At 50.2% G+C, this 19,060-nt stretch overlaps 6 protein-coding genes across 6 annotated transcripts; 3 read left to right on the top strand and 3 right to left on the bottom strand.

Moving 5' to 3' along the window:
* Positions 1-43: 43 nt before the first annotated feature.
* Positions 44-917, bottom strand: CDV56_102787 (GIG1 family protein; the record flags this gene model as incomplete). The annotated part of the gene is made up of 2 exons (XM_026756406.1): positions 44-624; positions 800-917. 2 exons carry the CDS (start codon positions 915-917, stop codon positions 44-46), a joined length of 699 nt encoding a protein of 232 aa, XP_026610367.1.
* A 627-nt stretch (positions 918-1,544) lies between these two features.
* CBR1 (cytochrome b5 reductase family protein) lies at positions 1,545-2,622 on the top strand (the record flags this gene model as incomplete). Its single annotated transcript, XM_026756197.1, has 3 exons — positions 1,545-1,716; positions 1,782-2,407; positions 2,473-2,622. 3 exons carry the CDS (start codon positions 1,545-1,547, stop codon positions 2,620-2,622), a joined length of 948 nt encoding a protein of 315 aa, XP_026610366.1.
* A 372-nt stretch (positions 2,623-2,994) lies between these two features.
* Positions 2,995-4,082, bottom strand: CDV56_102383 (phosphatidylinositol phosphate kinase family protein; the record flags this gene model as incomplete). The annotated part of the gene is made up of 2 exons (XM_026756002.1): positions 2,995-3,753; positions 3,810-4,082. 2 exons carry the CDS (start codon positions 4,080-4,082, stop codon positions 2,995-2,997), a joined length of 1,032 nt encoding a protein of 343 aa, XP_026610365.1.
* A 300-nt stretch (positions 4,083-4,382) lies between these two features.
* On the top strand, positions 4,383-10,239 carry CDV56_101550 (uncharacterized protein; the record flags this gene model as incomplete). The annotated part of the gene is made up of 11 exons (XM_026755169.1): positions 4,383-4,826; positions 4,899-6,193; positions 6,254-6,667; positions 7,966-8,138; positions 8,202-8,442; positions 8,504-8,762; positions 8,815-9,274; positions 9,326-9,405; positions 9,454-9,607; positions 9,668-9,945; positions 9,997-10,239. The coding sequence occupies 11 exons, from the start codon at positions 4,383-4,385 to the stop codon at positions 10,237-10,239; spliced, it is 4,041 nt and encodes a 1,346-aa protein (XP_026610364.1).
* Positions 10,240-11,369: 1,130 nt separating this feature from the next.
* CDV56_101079 (uncharacterized protein) lies at positions 11,370-13,325 on the bottom strand (the record flags this gene model as incomplete). Its single annotated transcript, XM_026754698.1, has 1 exon — positions 11,370-13,325. One exon carries the CDS (start codon positions 13,323-13,325, stop codon positions 11,370-11,372), a length of 1,956 nt encoding a protein of 651 aa, XP_026610363.1.
* A 4,272-nt stretch (positions 13,326-17,597) lies between these two features.
* Positions 17,598-18,767, top strand: CDV56_100089 (uncharacterized protein; the record flags this gene model as incomplete). Its single annotated transcript, XM_026753708.1, has 1 exon — positions 17,598-18,767. The coding sequence occupies one exon, from the start codon at positions 17,598-17,600 to the stop codon at positions 18,765-18,767; it is 1,170 nt and encodes a 389-aa protein (XP_026610362.1).
* Positions 18,768-19,060: the final 293 nt, after the last annotated feature.

Raw genomic sequence — 19,060 nt, 5'->3', positions numbered from 1 at the left:
ATGGCCTGTGTCAGTCTATATGCATAGAGCTCCATATAAACTCCTAATTGGGAACCCCAGCGCGAGGCGATTCCTGCGTCCACTCGAAGAGGATGCTCTCAGGCACATCCCTGACAAGAACATGGATATGTTCCAGACTTCTCACACTCTGCAATGCCGTCCAATTCTTGAACCACAGCACATGATCCTTAGGGTTGGAATACCGCTCATTCTCCCTCGCCAGTCGCGCCACAAACGTCCTCTGTACAAACTCCTCGATCAGCGCGCGCGACTCATCTGTCAAGTCTCCACCGTGTTCCTGGACAGGCACAGGCGTGCGCAGCCACACGCACAAGTGCGCAATACCCGGGGCAAGACCGTAGGGCCAGTCGTTGCGGAGGATCTTGTAGTCCGAGGGATCGGCAAATGGGATCGGGGATTTGAAGGGGAAGACCGGCTCGCTGTCCGCCACGGCGGTGCCGTTGGTGTCACTGGGGCCAGCGGGTTCTGGTAAATGCCAGCCCAGACGACGCTTGCAAATGAAATTTGTGATGGAGCCGTATTGGGCTTTGGTGTCTTTGGACCAGGAGAGGTATCGGACTAGATCGGATGGTTTCCGCTTCAGAGCGCCGAGATCATTTCGTGCTGTGTGCGGGGAAATGGCGAGCCATCAATAGGTACTCCCGTTATGTGTTGATGATGCGGAACTGGAAGTGGGTGGTTGAGGAATTGGAGAGGAGGAATGAGGGGGAGGGGAACTCGATGGGGTAGTCCCCATCACTCGCTGATCTATCTATCTACTAGGATCTGGATCTCATACCGATGATATCTTTGAGGTTGTCCCAGTCGTGGAGGATGAATTGTTCGTCTGTCATGGCCAAGACCTCCCGGTCGGTGTCGGTGAGGTTGAAGGCAGGAGGTTGAGGCGTTGTAGCCATTATCGTTTTGGAAGAGATGGTTTCTGAGATAAGGAGGTCTTGATGCCGGAAATCTTCTTCAAGATGGGACAATTAGATCTGGATGACGATCTGTGAAACTCAAACTGGCAAGGAGGAATCCGACGGCTTACCCCAGGAAAGGAAAACAAACCCCCAACAGGCCTCGGATTCCGCGCCTGGTGCTACAGCGGAATTGCAGGGGGATCCTTGAGCTGAGCTTTTGTTTATGGTGAGATCTGAGATGGATTGTACATATGTTATGCTTGTACCTTGTGTTCCTGCGTAGTGATGATATCTACATATAATTTAGAAGGAAGAATATTGAGTCAACAATATGATGTTGAGGGGATGTCAGTTACCGCAAGACAACACCGAGCAATCCTTCGACCGGACCATATAAGGAGCCCCAGCAGAGATAAAACAGCGCCCCCGGCCGCCGAGTCATCTCCGTCTTGGATCTATCTTTTTCCCTTTCTCTGTCCCCAACCGCCCCTCTTCAATTCTTTTTCCTCCTCTCCTTCTTTTTCTTCAACGTATTTTTCAGCCCAGGAGGATCGACCAAGATGAGGTATACTTTCTTTCTCCTTTTTATCCTCGTCAATTGCAATTTTTGTGGTCATTTAGCTAATGTTCCTCATCACATGTCGCAGCACCTTGTCATCTGAGAACATCAATGGGGTCTACATCCCCTCGGCCCTCCTCATCTTCGGCACCCTTATTGTGAAGAAGGAGTTTGTTCCATATGCGGTGGCTCTGGCCGCTGTCCTGGCTGGATTGAAGCTGTTCTCAGGCGGCAGCAGTACGTGCATCTGTCCTCCACCACATGACACTTCAATGTATTGACAAACAATCTCGCCTCGGCAGAGCCCAGAAAGGTCCTTAACCCTACCGAGTTCCAGGAATTCGTGCTCAAGGAGAAAACCGACATCTCGCACAATGTTTGCATCTATCGCTTTGCCCTTCCCCGTCCCACCGATATCCTGGGTTTGCCCATTGGTCAACACATCTCCCTCGCCGCTACTATTGAGGGCCAGCCGAAGGAGGTTGTCCGCTCCTACACTCCCATATCTTCGGACAATGAGGCCGGTTACTTTGATTTGCTGGTGAAGGCCTACCCCCAGGGTAACATTTCCAAGTACTTGACCACCTTGAAGATTGGCGATACCATGAAAGTGCGCGGTCCCAAGGGTGCCATGGTCTACACTCCAAACATGTGCCGTCACATTGGCATGATTTCCGGTGGTACTGGTATCACCCCCATGCTGCAGATCATCAAGGCCATTATTCGCAACCGCCCCCGCAATGGCGGCAACGACACCACCAAGATGGACCTCATCTTCGCCAACGTCAACCCAGAGGACATCCTGCTCAAGGAGGAATTGGACAAGCTGGTTGCTGAGGATGCGGACTTCAACGTTTACTATGTTCTGAACAACCCTCCTCAGGGCTGGACCGGTGGTGTTGGATTTGTTACCCCCGAGATGATCAAGGTTCGCATCATTCCTCAACACGTTAATTCATTGGTTCTCTTGCTGATACCCATACCCTCTCACAGGAACGTCTCCCTGCCCCTGCCAGCGACGTCAAGATTCTGCTCTGCGGTCCTCCTCCTATGATCAGCGCGATGAAGAAGGCTACCGAGTCGCTCGGTTACACCAAGGCTCGCCCTGTCAGCAAGCTCGAGGACCAGGTCTTCTGCTTTTAGAATCCGAAAACCCATGCGAATTACGATTTGCATACTTTCTCGTTCGAGTCTTACTTCCTTTATTACGCTTTGCCTTCTGAGAGCAGATGTCTCGGTCAGGCGTCCGCTCTTCCTATAGTATATGTCTGTGAAACTATTCGATAGAGCAGTCCGGCTGGGCTCTATGTCTTGTCTACTGACATTGGGTGCGGACTACGATCTTTTTACAGGAAACAGCTCCATGAGTCAGCGATTAGATCAAAAGCATTGCGCGACCCATAATGAGAGCCGCGGCACTGTTATATTAGCATGAACTACGATTATGATGTGTATCTAGGTACTAATATTTGTTCATATCGTCGTTGTGGCACTACTAGGATGATTCTCATATTCTCAAGATCGATGCACCTCCAATATCTCATCCACCATATGCAAGAATTTCTTTCGGTATTCGTCTGCCGTCGTGGTGATCGTCATAGGCCCTTGACGCCCAATAACATTAAAAGTCTGCACCACTCCGGTCATCGCCTGCGCATGCAGCTTGTGTTTCGCCCAGAAGAAATCCAAGATTACCGCACGATACTTCCACTTCCCATCAAGAGACTGGAATCCTACGCGCCATGGGTTTTTCTTTCCCACCACGCCGGGATTGGAGGACGCAGGGTAACGGATCAGAAAGAGTGAATAGTCAACCGCATTTGATGACTGAAGGAAGTGAGTGTCGGCTTCGAGTACTTTTCTAAACCTTTCATAATCCGACTGCTGCATGTGTATCTTATCCTCAAACTTATCGGCCAGCCTAGTCAGGGTCTCTTCGCTGACCAACGGATCTGGTAGTAAGTCCCGCTCGGGGTAGAAGTAGTCGATCGGTTTCAAATCATATGTCTCCCAGTCGTCCTTGGCAGAGTCCTGGTTTTTCCCGGAAAGCATATTCTCCATGATGATATGATGGGCCGGCGTTGTCTTCAAAATGCTTCCGATGGTTCTGTACGGCGCATACACATAATCTGTGATCCAGACCAGAATGGAGTCTGCATGAGTGCTCATATACTCGTAGTACGGTTCGAGGAGGTCTTCTCGGAAGAAGGAGTGTTCGAAGTGTCGCGGGAGACTCTTGATGAGAAACTTGGAGTTGGATGTGGAGAAGAATGTCTAGGCCATGTTAGACTCAGAACCGCTCACCCTATGCTATTTCCTAGCCAACATACTGATCCAGACAACCCTAAATCCCCCATCGGCTTCAATGGTAGGGTCTTGTTCTCGCTGCGGAAACACGCTTTGTACTCCTCCTCGTCGATTTCCCAGACATCATTGCGAAGCTTGCGGAACAGTTCGTCGCGGTACCGGATGAGTCTGATATAGAAGATACTGAAGAATGCCAAGATACGTCCAAGTAGTGACTTGCGAAAGGCTTTCGGGTCGCGAAACAGCGCAAGCTGGATGGATTTGGCTAAAGCCGACTGACGACGACTACCAGTCATGGTTGCAATGGTGGCTGCTTAATCGTATAATCAGCCAGTGCGGCATTGTGGGTGATATATTCTAAGCATCGTGAAGATGCTCTTGTGCCATCGGCAGCAGGTTGTTGAAATCTGGTGACGTCAGTAAGGTAGCGAAGACACTTGCAACTTGCGAGTAGGGCTCAAATAGCACACGTGATATTTGGAGGAATGATCGGCCGTGACTGTTGAGTCACCGCCTTGGGCAGAAGCTGAATTGCCGCTTTGAGTCAACGAAAGAAAAGTTGTTCCCCTCTCGAGGCTTAAGATTCCCCTCCGTCTATGGGTCGCTATCTGCTTAGCGGGGCCCGGCGATTTTCAAGCGACATTTTTCAGACTGTTCGATCCTACAGTCCACAGCAAAGTCGCTTTCCTTTCTACTTTCGTGCTTCTACCGATCTTCAATTTAATACCCCACGTCCGTCCCTCTGCTCTCGAGCCTTCGGTACCTCCGCTTCGCTGGCCGCGCTCTCCGGGAAACCCTCGAAATTAGTTGCAGCTATGGCATCTGCCGCTGACCTTCCTGTCGCCGTTGAGGGGCTGACCATCCAGTCGACCTCTGAGACCTCCAAGTTCCCCAACTGCTACCCCTCGTTAAACCCTGTCGACCTCTACAGAGCACACATTGCGGAGAAGCTGGGTGCCGCAGCTGGCATCGAGCCTGAGAAGCTTTACTCCAAGCTGCAATGGACCAATACACTGGACAAGGGTGACTTGCTTCTGCCGGTACGAACAATGCGTGACCTACCAAGCTGCAGATAGGGGACGAGCGAAGGTTAACATAGGTCAATGTCTTAGGTTCCATCCTTACAAATCAAGAAGAACCCTCAAGAACTGTGCAAGGAGCTTGCAGAGAAGTTCCCCGAATCTGATCTGGTTGCGCCTCCTGTCCCATTTGGCGTCCATCTGCAGTTCTTCTTCAAGCCCGAACCTCTCACCAAGACCGTCGTTTCCCGTATTCTGAAGGAGAAGGCTACATTCGGTACCAATGGCAACCAGGGTTTGCGAGATCCCTTGGATCCTTCCAAGGGAAAGAAGAGAATCATTGTCGAGTTCTCGTCGCCTAACATCGCCAAGCCCTTCCATGCTGGTCACCTTAGAAGTACCATCATCGGAGGTTTCCTGGCGAACCTCTACACCGTTATGGGTTGGGACGTCATCAAGATGAACTACCTCGGTGATTGGGGAAAGCAATACGGTCTCCTTGCCAATGGTTTCAAGCGCTTTGGTAATGAGGAGGAGCTGCTTAAGAACCCTATCAACCACTTATTCGATGTCTACGTCAAGATCAACCAGATTGTCGCGGAGCAGGAGGGTCCTATCAAGGTTTTGAAGGACCAGATCAAGGCCAAGAAGGAGAAGAACGAGGATGTGACTGAGCTTGAAGCCGAGCTTGCCAAGCTCGTTGATGTTAGCGAGGACGAAAAGGCTCGTCGTTACTTCAAGAGCATGGAGGACGGAGACCAGGAGGCTCTCGCCCTCTGGCGGCGATTCCGCGATCTCAGTATCGAGAAGTACAAGCAGACCTATGCTCGTCTCAACATTGACTTTGATGTCTACTCTGGAGAGTCTCAGATCAAGAACGAAAGCATGACCGCCGCCTACCAGGCTATGGAAAAGGCTGGAGTTTCGGAGAAGTCCGAGGGCGCTGTCATCGTTGACTTCACCAAGCACGGCGCTAAGAAGCTCGGAAAGGCCATCATTGTCCGCAAGGATGGCACTCCTCTGTACCTGACGCGTGATATTGGAGCTATCATGGAGCGTGATGAGGCCTACCACTTCGATAAGATGATCTACGTGGTCGCGGCACAGCAGGATCTCCACTTGGCTCAACTCTTTAAGATCACAGAGCTGATGGGCCACAAGGATTTGGCCAGCCGCTGCCAGCACATCAACTTCGGTATGGTCCGTGGTATGAGCACCCGTAAGGGTACTGTCAAGTTCTTGGATGACATCCTGAGGGATGTTGCCGACAAGATGCACGAAGTCATGAAGGGCAATGCCGAGAAGTACGCCCAGGTCGAGAACCCCGAAGAGACGGCGGATATTCTGGGTCTGACCTCGGTCATGGTACAGGACATGACCGGAAAACGGTGCGTATATTTCGCTACTCGCCTTAGAGAGATTGAGCCCACGAAACTAACAGATTGCAGTATCAACGGTTATGACTTCAACCTCGATGCGATGACCTCATTCGAGGGTGACACCGGTCCCTACCTGCAGTACGCACATGCCCGTCTCTGCTCCATTGTCCGCAAGTCGGGCCTGAACGTTGAAGAGCTGGGCTCTGCCAACCTTGACCTCCTGACGGAGAGCCACGCCATCGATCTCGTCCGTCTGCTAGCGACCTGGCCAGATGTGCTGCTGAACACTACCAAGACGCTTGAGCCAACCACCATCATCACCTACCTATTCCGTATGACACACATCCTCAGCTCCAGCTACGACGTGCTCAAGGTTGTGGGAAGCGAGCCCGAGCTCAAGAAGGCCCGTATGGCACTGTACGAGGCGGCCAGGCAAGTATTGCACAACGGTATGAGGGTTCTGGGTCTCAGCCCTGTTGAACGGTACGTGATCACCTTGAATTTAGGAACAGGACATGGACTAACATTTTACCCTTTTCTCCAGTATGTAAATGGCGCAATAAAAGAGAATATAAATACTAAAATGAAGTCTTCTTATATCGCTGAATACCAAACATGTTCTCGCTATTGCTTATGAACTTGTCAGGCATCGACTCTCATGTAAGCATGCAAACCAGATATGCCAACGCGGTCCGAAGAAAGCTTGAACCGAGGCTTTGATTCAACGCAATAGATTGGGAGATCGAGACTTTTCAACCCTTTGGGGCAGCAATTCAATAATCCAAATGAACAAAGTTTAGCAGAAACGACGCGCAAGACAACCATAGATAGCGCAGTCCATCTTTCCGCTAATAACTGGAGACAATAGCGAAGGCCAAGACCAGATCGGGATTCAATTTCGCTCTGTTCCAGAACTGTGACCAACAGACTGCAGCGTTACATGCCGCTTACTGCAGAAATGCTCACGGCAGGCGCCATAACTGCCTAACGGTTCATTAAATCTGCGCAGCTAGCACTGCGGCTATGACCGAGACTACGTACTACTGTATTGTCTACCCCAAGCGTCAGCATTAGCGCCCTGTTGGTCGCTCAGCTGCTAAGTAATTGCTTTTTTTCTAAGTCGTGACTGTCCTCGAATGCACTTTGTGTGCCAGCGCGCAAGGTACATACATGCTGTACCACCCTCACCTCGAAGATCGGCATGGCAAGGGATATCGGACGAGATCAGCAAACGAATTTTCAGTCCGAGATACCGGGGTTCTCAGATTTGGGAAAGAATGAATCATCGACCGATAGATCCAGGTAATAACAAGCTGGTAGAACGGCGACTACCCAAGGGTTAAGTCACTCAGGGTGACTTTTCTGGCCCGTGCATTTTTCGGGGACCAATAACTAGTTACATAATAATGTCTTACCTAATCAATTGATAGCCTTAACTAAGTGATAGGGCTGGCACGGTTGGAATGGATACCTGAGGCTCCGTCGGCGTTTTCGGGGTCTTCGGGGTGAGTCCCGTCGTCCTACTATCAGCATTCCAGTATGGGCTGTGGTACTCCGTAGTATCAGTCTATCGCAGCTGCAAGAAAATCTATCGAATGTGGCTGCGAACGGTTGATCTCATCTCACGCCAGTCATTGGTTAATTGGCCTTTGAGGATTCATTCAAAATGTCATCACTCCCTCCGACTGTTTTCCTGAGTCCCTCTCTTCTCCTCTCCGTCTATACTTCCTACCCCCGCGAAGTCACCTGATTCAGTTGCTGTTCACCATGGACACAGATAGGAGCATCTCAGGGACGATCAGTCCCGATCTGGAGAGAAATGATGGAAACAAGTTTCTGGTCAATCATACAGTCCACAACTTCGCCTGGAATGACTTGACGGTCACCGTCAAGGACCGCCGGACGAAGCAGCCCCTCAACCTGATTGAGGGTATCAGCGGGAGTATCCATCAGGGTATGTAACTTCTATATCATTGCTGCTGTTAATGTGGATCATGGTACTGAGATTGGCCAAAAGGTGAATTGGTTGCTTTGATGGGCCCCTCAGGATGCGGCAAGACGACTTTGCTCAATGTGCTCGCGCGCCGGGCAGCTACATCGGGCGCGAAGACCACGGGGGAATGCTACGTTAATAGTGGGAAGCTCGACAATGCCACCTTTGGCCGGATCACTTCCTACGTGGAGCAGGAGGACGCTCTGATCGGCTCATTGACGGTGCAGGAGACGCTGAAGTTTGCCGCTGACCTTTCGCTGCCAGGGTATTTCCTTTCTTCCAATTATACTGTCTGTGGTACAAGGCTTACTAACAGGGGCTTGCAGCTCTGTTTCAAAAACGCAGCGGCGTGACCGTATCCAGACTCTATTGGAGTCTTTTGGTATTCAAAATCAGGCTGCGACGCTGGTCGGAACTCCAATCCGAAAGGGAATCAGCGGGGGTCAGAAACGGAGAGTAAGCGTGGCAAGCCAACTAATCACCTGCCCGAAGATTCTGTTTCTGGATGAGCCGACTAGCGGTCTGGACTCGACGGCGAGTTACGAGGTGATTTCTTATGTCAAGGAATTGGCGGTAGCGAGCAATGTAAGACGAATACCTTTACTGATTGGAGACAAGGCTGACGCGAGTCTCGCAGCTCATCATCATCGCAAGCATCCATCAGCCGTCGACGACCACCTTTCAACTCTTCGACAAGTTGCTTCTTCTGTCCAAGGGCAAGACCTGCTATTTCGGCCCCGTCCCCCATGTATCGACCTACTTCAACAGCATCGGCCATCCCATCCCCCCAAACACGAACCCCGCAGAGTTCATTCTCGACATTGTCAGCTCCGACTTCTCCGATGCCAAAGGAGCCAATGCCGTGGAGCGAGTGCAGCACATCCAGGAATCCTGGTTGCAGTCCGGCGAGCGGAGCGCCGTGAACGCCCACGTCTCGCAGTTGATTGAGCACCCCGAAAAGGACGGGAAGAGGATCGCGATGGAAGAGCTCTCTCGGCCGAACGCTGCGAGTATCACCTGGTCACTTTTGCACCGCTCTTTCATCAAGAGCTACCGCGACGTTGTGGCGTATGGCATCCGCATTGTCATGTATCTGGGTAAGTAAACATCCCAGAAATCATGCTCAGGAGTATGCTAACTCGAGCCAGGACTGGCCATCATGATGGGCACCGTCTGGCTACGTCTACATGAATCACAAGAGTACATCCAGCCCTTCATCAACGCAATTGTAAGTAATTCCTCGTTCTTCCTTCGAATGATGCTCACGTTTCGATAGTTCTTCGGATCCGCCTTCATGAGCTTCATGGCCGTGGCCTACGTGCCCGCCTTTCTCGAAGACCGAGCAACCTTCATCAAGGAGCGAGCAAACGGCCTCTACGGTGCCCTCCCATTCATGGTCTCCAACTTTATCATCGGCCTTCCTTTCCTCTGTACGTTTCCCCCCCTACCTCTTCGCCTCTACCCCTCAAACTAACTCTCACTCCCTCCAGTCCTAATCTCAATCCTCTTCTCCATCGTCGCCTACTGGCTTTCCAACTTCCGCCCAGACGCGGTCGCCTTCTTCAGATGGGTCATGTGGCTCTTCCTCGATCTCCTGGCCGCCGAATCCCTCGTCGTCTTCGTCACCTCCATCTTCCCCAACTTCGTCATCTCGCTTGCCCTCGTCGCCTTCGCAAACGGCCTCTGGATGAGCGTCGGCGGGTTCCTCGTCTCCCCGACGATCCTCAACCCCTTCTGGAAATATGTCTTCCATTATATTGATTATCAGGTACGCCCCCATCTGCAGAGCTGCGGAGCGCATGTTGCTGACCGCCGCTAGGCATACGTCTTCCAGGGTATGATGGTCAACGAGCTCTCGCACAGAACGTACTCCTGCGGCCAGGGGTGCAACTGCATGTACCAGACCGATCTTGCGTCGCAGTGCCGCATCCGAGGAACGGGCGTGCTCGAAACGTATGGGTATGCGACTGGGCGGACGGGGAAGTGGGTGGGGATTCTGATTGGGATTATCGCCGTGTATAGGCTTTTCGGGTGGATTGTCCTGGTTCTGAGACGGAGCTGAGCCTGTTTGCAATTATATTGAGGGTCTATGGTCTTTTCTTGGTTCGTCTTCTTCTCGTCCTTCGTTTACCGTCTATATATAGATTTTCTCTGGGTTGGTGGGATTGTAGATTAGTACTTTTTTTAATTGGGGTCAGAATCAATCTTTGGATGTGATGCTTTGAATGAATCGTATTGAACATAGAATGCATTAATTGGCTTCTACAGACCTGTCGCTGGTATGATCGTATCAAAGGACCGGTTGTCCGGTCTTGTGTCAATGCGAAGAGCATTCGAAAGGGATGACCCTTTGGAAGGGGTCGAAATAGAAAAGTACATCGCGGTCTCGAGGAGAAAAGCCGAGCATCCACCAACTACGAGTGAAGTCGGACCCTCAAAGGAAGCAAAATGAGGAGAAGAAAGGTACAGGTATCGCTAATGGGACATGAAAATTCGAAAGTAAATAGTCATTGCCGACGAACAAACAACTCGGGGTATACCTTCTCCGTCGATTCTAACTCGTCCTCAAATGCTGATAACCAAGACAGACAAAGCAAACAGGCAGACAGGCATGAAAAGAAAACAGGTGAGGGTCATCCAAGGAGATTATACAAATCAACGGCACTCGCAGAGGGGCATGACGAAGCATAAACATAAAAGCATCAACATGAATCATTGCACGTCATCAGAATCGTACAATCATTTCGCCGTGATGGGCGTGATCGGTCGGAGTCAGTTGACACCATCCCTCCTCTTCTCGCAAACAAACAGCAAAAACAAAGAGCCGCCCTTTTATCCAAAAGAAATAAACACGGAATTGCAATGAGATCTTTTCGAATCATCAGCGAGCCTTCCCACTTTTTCGGTCAAAATGACAAGCACGGGCGGATCGCAGATGCTCGGCGATCGCGGTGATTCCCGTGGACCCATTTTTTCTTCCCGTAAACAAAGCCCGACCCAAAAGAAAGTAGAGAAACTTTTTATAAACTGCTTCACGACCTGTCCCTAGCAGAGTTGAGTCTTTGCAAAAGCATGGACCTCGAGGAAGTAAGCAATTCGAGAGAGGAAGAAACGTCTAGATGTGAACTCAACCGAGAGAAATGACAAGAAAAAGCATCAGAGCAGTAACAACGGGCATCAAGGCACAGTGGCCTAGTACCGTCCGCTGTATGTCGACCGACTAGATCGATGACTAGCCTTGTCGGACCGCCGGTCACCTCGGGGACGCCGCGGGTCTTCCAGTTCCCTTCGGGAAACGCTGCCAGTATAATCAGAGCCGCCGGTTAGATACTTCTTCGGTCGCTTCCCCTCGATGTTCAGCTCAACCGCTCCCGTTTCGCCCGTCCGGACGCTGATACGCTTTCCCCCGACAGACTTTTGAGTGAAACTCATGGTCACACCATTCATGGTCATGACAATGTTATCATCTTCCTCCGGCTTGGCTTCGCCGCTGCTACCATTTTGAGTGCGAGCATCGCTGCCTCGGCTGCTACGGCTCTTTTGACTTCCGCTGTCGCTTTCCGCACGCTGCGATGATTTGGCTTTGCGCAGGGCATCCGCTGTAAGTGGCACCGCTACGGCTTTGCCTGACCTCGACGCCTGATACTCTTCTGCCTCTCGCTGCTTATCCTCGATATCGCCGCCGGGATTGTAGTCGTAGACTGTTGTCCGTTGGCGACGAGCACCCTCGATGGCAATTCGGGCCGGGCGCGCGGAGTCATGATAGGACGTAGAGCGTCTGCTGCCCCTCAGACTCTGGCTTCGCTCGGGAACAACGGTCTCGCGTGATGACCGTCGGTATCCGTAGCTCGGCAGCGCGTCTTCCATCTCGGATAGATCAAAGGTTCTCGATGAGCGGCGCTCCGACGTGACAGACGTGGTTGTTGCTGACTTGCGTGGAGGTTCGGGGCGCTTCTGAATGATGTGCGGCCGGGCATTATTTTTGATCGGCGGAGGTGGCATGCGATAATAGTCTTCATCGCGATGGTGAGACGAATGAGAAGGAAGCCGCGGTCGGGGCTGGACGGGAGGAGGAGGTGGCGGTTCAAGTAGTTGCTCGTCTTCGCTCTCATCGACATCTTCTTCATCATCGTCGTCATCTTCGCTCTCGTCGTAAGGCGGGGTGGGAGGCACATGATCCACGACAGGTGGCCCATAAAGAGAAGGGCGCCGTGCACGCGGCTGCTTCTCTCCGGTCTTGGAGACCGATCGCTCCTGGTGGTGGTCAGTTAAAGGAAGAGCCGCAAACTCCTGTACTCCATAATATGGAGACGGTTGGGCATAATGCGAGGCTGCATAGGAGGGGCTATTGGCATAAGCGGATGAGGACAATGGAGGTCCGGCTTCGTAGCGACTCATAGGAGACGGGGCATACACCATGGCCCCCATACCCGGCATCATCCCATGAAAGCTCGACGGACGAGCATTCGAGTGATACGAATTGGAGCGACTGGAACGGGCGGAGGGACGGCTGCTGTGAGAGACATGAACGTCCTGGATGACCGACGGGGGATATCGGGTCTGTGGTGATGGCGGTGGCGGAGGATAATCATGGATTGACGGCGGCGGTTGCGAGACATAGTAGGGATGTTCGATCCGTCTCGGTTCAACTGGTGTCGAGGCATGATAAAATCCTTGATCGCATTCCCAGCAGGTTCCTGGGACGTGACGCACATGAACACTGTCTCGTCGTCGGGGTCTGGAAGGGGACCGCTGAACTGGAGCAGCAGCGTAATGGCTGGAACTGGGATAGGTTCCGACCTGCATCTTGTCGTCACGCACAGGGCGTGCGGGCTTTTCTTTTGCACGATCTTTGCGAGAGGAGCGAATTTTGTCAAGGTCGGCTCGCTTGAGCGTGGAATCGAGTTTAAGAGGGACAGGGCTTTTCCGGCCCGACGGGCCAGATTGGGCGCTATTGACGGTGGCGGCAGTGCGACTGGAGTATCCTGAATCACTGGCACCATCAACCAAGGGCTCAGGTCGAGATCTCAGGTCAGCCTTGGAGCGTTTTGCAGCGATGTGAGCGACTTGACGAGTTTCGGGGAGAATGACATGTGCGTCTTCGTCGTACTCCTCACAGAAGGCGGCATGAGGCACTTTGCCAGTCATGACTTAAGGGCAATGGCCAAGGCCCAGGTTGGGTCCCTAACTAAGGGGGAGGGGGCTGGTAAGGGGAGGACACAGTGGATGACGTGAAACGTGGTGATCCAGCAGGCTTCGGATTGCTTAGTCGATTAACAGGAGCCACCACTGCTGCTCATTCAGGGTGACTCAGATAATTTTTTTTTTTCTTTTTTCGAATTTTCTCCCTTTTTTTTACCCTTTCGCCTTACCCAATATGGGTAATTTGGTAAATTTTCCGCTTCGTGGTTTGTTCCTTCAACCCACTTTCTGCGATGGTCCGAAAATGTAGGAGGTCCTGCAGGTCTGGCAAGTAGTAGAGTGACGGCGCGCGTCTAGATCGCAGTCTGTCAGCGACGGGCAGTGGATGCAAAGTGGCAGTCGTCCTTCAAAGCCTGCAATGTCTCCATCGATGAATTTTTTTTTTTCTTCTTCTTCTTTTCTTTTCCTTGAGAAAGAAGCAGACAGCGAGTGAAGCTGGCGTTGGTTGGTTCGACGCACGAAACTATCCAGGTGGTGGACGGAAGAGGCGGTGGGTCGACAAGCAGAGAGACAGCAGCAGATACAGAGTGGAAACGGAGACTGACGGGAGAAAAAGAGGAGAAGTCTGTAGTCAAAGTTCTGGCGAACGGTGAGTGGAGGACTGGCGAAGAAAAAGTCGCCTGGCTGCAGAGTGTAGATGCAGACCAAGCGTGTAACCAGTAGTCTGTCCTAGTAGTGTCTACCGGTTGGGTGTTCGTTTCTTCCCTGGTGATCGGGCCCTGACAAGTCGACGAGTAGATAGAGGACTGTACTCCGTAGTAGGCTTCAAGGTGGGGTTGGGACGCAAAGAAGAAAATGTGGTGAACTAGCAACTGTGGAGAATGGAGGAGAAGAGACAAGATAGGTAGGTGGACAGAAAGAGGAAGACAGATTGACAACGCGATGGAACAGATCCAGTCAGGATGAAGATACGTATATTATTGGGTAGAATGGATAGGTAGAGTAACCACAAAGAGAGATCTGAAAAGGACCAGAAGAAGACTGACAGAGAGGGGAAAAAGAGAAGAAGGAGAGGAAAAGAGGCTGCAAGGACAAAGATACGCGCAGATGGACACAAAGTCTTTTTAAGTCGTCGTTACCCAACAGAAGAAAAATAGTGAGCAATATTAATAAATAAATAATCATAAAAGCTGATCGTGAAGAAACGGAGAGAAGAAAATCATCATCATCAAAAGGCAGAAGTATATCCTGGAGGGACGAGGGGATTTTTCCTGTGCCTTTTCTTTTGCTTTTTGTTCTTCTTGACCAGTGATGATTGAGAATGAAGAAAATGATCCTCAACAATAAGGTCTCTTTACTATCAACAGGAACTGTGGAAGTACGGAGTCCGTACAGAGTGCTGTAATCACTTGAATTCTCAGCAAGGTGGGGAGGCGTTGGAAGAGTGAGTGGCGGCCGAACGATGCCTGATCTGCCACTAACTAGGTATATTAGATTAGAATGCTCTTAACATATCTCGAGGACAGAGAGAAGAATTTGAGACGATGAGACTATGTCTATCGATATCCTAGATTAATAGTTTGTTATAGTAGTAATATCAGAATACTCGATACTATCTATCTCTTATTTAAAAAGGCCCCTCGTCCTGCTCTGCTGTTCGAACTCGATATGCTTGTTGATATACGTTACCAGCAACTGCCTGGATTCTTATCCCTTCTTTTGTCAAGGTTACTGAAGCATCTACAGTTGAGTCAGTCGACAGTCATAATCTCCATCAGGCAGAACTCAGCAGAAGACTGCTGTGTACAGGCGATTATTCCATTGGCCCGTTCCAAAAGACATTCCGATGCGGCACAGAATGAGCATGGAAGACCCAGGATCCATGGTGTTGACAGTCATATTGTCATACTACTACTTACTAGGTGGTGATAAGATGTCGACATTTCATAGACCCAAATATTGCTAATAATCATAGTATCAAAATGGGATAAGACAAAACAAAAGAGATCCCTGGGTCAGAACGGAACCAACCGTGGAACAGACATCGTGACAGAAACATCTCCACCACTTTACCTTACTGTCCTCTTCAACAATGATGCCATTTATCTTGAGATCCTATGACCAGATAAATCATTTGTTTCCGATACTCCGTACAAGATTTTGATCTTTTCTCCTTCTCAATCCTCGAATCCAGTCAGGCAGATTATCAGCCATTTCTAATCCGAAATTCTCCTGTCCCAATCGGTGCCCAAATCCATTGCGGCCCAATAGTCTGCCAGTGACCTCCACTGCGGCGTCTTCCTTGCTCATGTCTCCATTTTAAAAATTTTGATCTCAATGAGGGGCAACTTTGAGTCTTGATGCCCCTCTGTCCACATGATTTTCCTTCAGTCTTCCATGACTATCCTTTTTTTTTTTTTTTCTTTTTTTTTAAAAAAGATTTCCGCAAGGCAGCAAATTCCTTGTATTATCGAAACTACATAGCTATGACCTGAAACCTGGTCAGTTCCAAGTGTTCAGCCCCAAGGTCTTTTCGTCCAAAAGATCTGAAAAGAATGTTCCTTGTCGATGGTAATGGACGATTACCCCACTGATAAGATACAACGATCTTGGTTTCACCTTGGATAGAGTCCGAATATTAACACTGAAACTAACTGATTCAGGTGGTGGGGTGGGCAAGTAATACTGGTTACACTGGCATCGAACTCCCTTTAGAAGCACGCTAGAAAACATCCCGTCACTTGAAACCCGGGCGTTGGGCATCCTGGTCTATATCTACAATGCCAGGGCTATGCATCTGTTAATGGTCATCGTGCTGACGACAGTCACAACAAAGCTCTGCTCCGGGATCATCAATGTCTATCTGTGTAGCCAGAGAATTCTAGAATCCCTGAACCCTCAAGGTCATATTTCGGTCGACTATACGGAGTAGACTCCTTGGATATCCACTCGGGCACAAATACTATTTCTCTCTGACGTTTCGTCCACAACTACGCAGTATATCTGCGGGAACTGATCTTTGAAGCTCTGAGTCATATCTACCAGACCACTATGAGAAGTATATTCTTTCCCGCGTAGACCAATCGTCCTGCGTATCGACTCCTGAAGGATCCATCCATCAGGTACGTATTTTCCGCAGCTTGGTAGCTAAACCATCCACAGGTTACCCAAGTGCCTAACGAATTCTCAATCTATGAGCTTCCATGGATGACATAGATTATTACCATTTTCCAGCTACGGGTGGTATGATCCAGTCTACTCCTTCAGCTAGAATGCACTATGTGATGGATACTGGGAGGTAGATCCTTTGATCGACTAAAGTTAATCATGAAATGCAGTTTTCACTTCCCATTGCTTTTTCTGCTAGGCAGCTTCATTGTAGTCTAATATTGAAACTCATCTATCTACTGTAAGTCTAGTGCAACTGTGCAAGGCTGCCCTTTGATCTCATGAACTGAATTAAGCTTCCGTGTCAGTTCAGAGATCTCAGATCCTGGACGCATTCACAAGAAAGATGCTGATTTGGACTGTTGATCCCTGCATGGTCTTGTGCTATGCTTTTCTTGCCGTAATCTGCTGTCCTCCTGCCGTCATAAACTGAATCTCTTAAAATATTATCGAAGAAAAGTCAGATATATACTGTACACCAAGCCATCAGCATCAGTACATTTTATGCTCAGACCTCAGTAGTTATAAGCCACTGAACGGTATTTGAAAGATCCAAAGCATATTCAGAGAATTCCATTAATATTATTAGTCTACCATCAAAGAGACATCTAAAATACTCCATATACCTTTCTCTTCATCTTCTTAATTCGACTTCGTTTGTAGCAGCATCCATCTTATCGTAGCTTATCGATATCGCTTGTTATCGATAAAATGATGACTCAGCAAGTTGCCTGTACAACGCCGATCGCCTAAACAAAAGCGTCATGCCCAGCCTCCCTCATTATATCCAACCACCGCAATTTCAATCGACCCAGGTCTGCTTCTCTCAGTATCGAGTATATTCTGCATTCTCTTCTTTTTATTTGCATAAAATTAATTTTTGAATTGACAACTGCCGACCTATTTGCTAACATCCATTCCTCATCGGAACCACAGCCATACCAAGTGGAGCTGAGAGCAACATTCTTTAAGGATACAAAATCTGGGGATCTACTTTTGAGGGTAAAGGCCCCTCATACCACGAGGACCGTTAATCAAGTGCGCTAAAGTGACCTCTTCAGAGTTCTGTCTTGAGCTGCGTGCTCTTGACAACTCTGTTTTCCGCCCACTATGCCTCCCGTCCAGCTAGTGGGGGACTTCCCCGGTATTCCTCTCGGGCATATTGTCGGCAGAGAGAACCAAGTCGCCAGTCATGACCTTGATATTACCGCCCGCTCTGTTCTAGCATCACCAGCAGAGATTGTCAAAACACTCACCCGCAGAGCAGACAGCGCGAAAACATATGTCCCCGGTCAAGGAACCGTCGACCCCAAGAACATCAACATGCAGGGGCTATTAGCATTATTCGCATTGATTGGAGCGGCATTCGTTCTCGGCGCCATCTGGTTCTTCTTCTGGGCGAAGAATGGTGGATTCGTCTGGAGAAAAGGAGACTGGGATGAATACAAATCCACCGTTCTGCGACGCAAAGGCCCCGACGGACGCACCCTCAGTAACGCCACGAAGAGTACGAGACTGGGTGGGGGCAGTATTGTCGGCAAAGGCTACAGCGACGATGGGTACACGGTCACCGACAGCGCCGCCGGATACACAGACACCGCGACGACGATCACCGAGAAGGAGGGAGACCACAAGCGCAAGCGCAGATTCCGGGAGACGGCTAAACAGAAACTCCTGCGAAAACGCAAGGACGAGACCTGGGAGGGCGAAGCCGACGAAGACGTGCGCGCCTACCGCAAGGAGAAACCAGCCCGGATCGGTGGCATCAATCGCGAGGCGGACGGAACCTACCACGGCAGCGACTACGACACCTCCAACCCACCCAGTTACTACAACGCGAGCAAGATGAGCGAGGTACGCGACTACGCCTACGAGCCCGCGCGTCAGAGCCGCAATTTCTCCTTCACCCCCGGAAGCGAGGACGTCCTGAGTCAGACGACCGAGGAGCGCCAACAGCTCCGCGAGCCGTCAGCGAGACGACACAACCGTCGCCGGGAGAGACGACGGGCTCCTCCGACTACCTCGTCGCGTCAGAGCAGCCCGCGCAAGCGAGACCGGCCCTCCATGCCGGGTCATTACACCGAGCCTCTCGATTTCTCGTCAGCGGGCTCCAGATCCGAATATCAATACTCCAATGTGGAAACGGATGACGGATCGGGGACTAAGAGCTACCATCATCCCATCCCGGGACTCAGCAAGGGATACCGCCGCGAAGGCGGACGGAGCAGACGACGGGACAGCCTGAGCGACAGCGACGGTGACGAAACACGGTACTCGTGAGAGACCCGAAATTCAGCAACGACTTATGGGAATGCACGGCTTTTTTTTTTTTTTTTTTTTTTTTTTTTTTTTTTTTTTTTTTTTTTTTTTTTTTTTTTTTTTTTTTTTTTCTTTTTTTTCTTTTTTTTTTTTTTTTTTTTTTTTTTTTTTTCCCCCCCGATACAACTGTGACTTTCTTGTCCCCTTCTTTTTCTATATAAAAATAAAATTCTTTCCCTCCTACTTATCTTTCACTTCCTATCCCTTCTTACCCTTCCCCTCTCTTCCTTTTCACTTCCTCCTTCTCTTCATTT

The sequence above is a fragment of the Aspergillus thermomutatus genome (genome assembly GCF_002237265.1).
Source record: "Aspergillus thermomutatus strain HMR AF 39 chromosome Unknown NODE_323, whole genome shotgun sequence".
Classification (NCBI taxonomy): Eukaryota; Fungi; Ascomycota; class Eurotiomycetes; order Eurotiales; family Aspergillaceae; genus Aspergillus; species Aspergillus thermomutatus.
The sequence above is the reverse complement of the archived record's forward strand: the minus strand, read 5'-3'. Positions and strand labels throughout refer to the sequence as shown.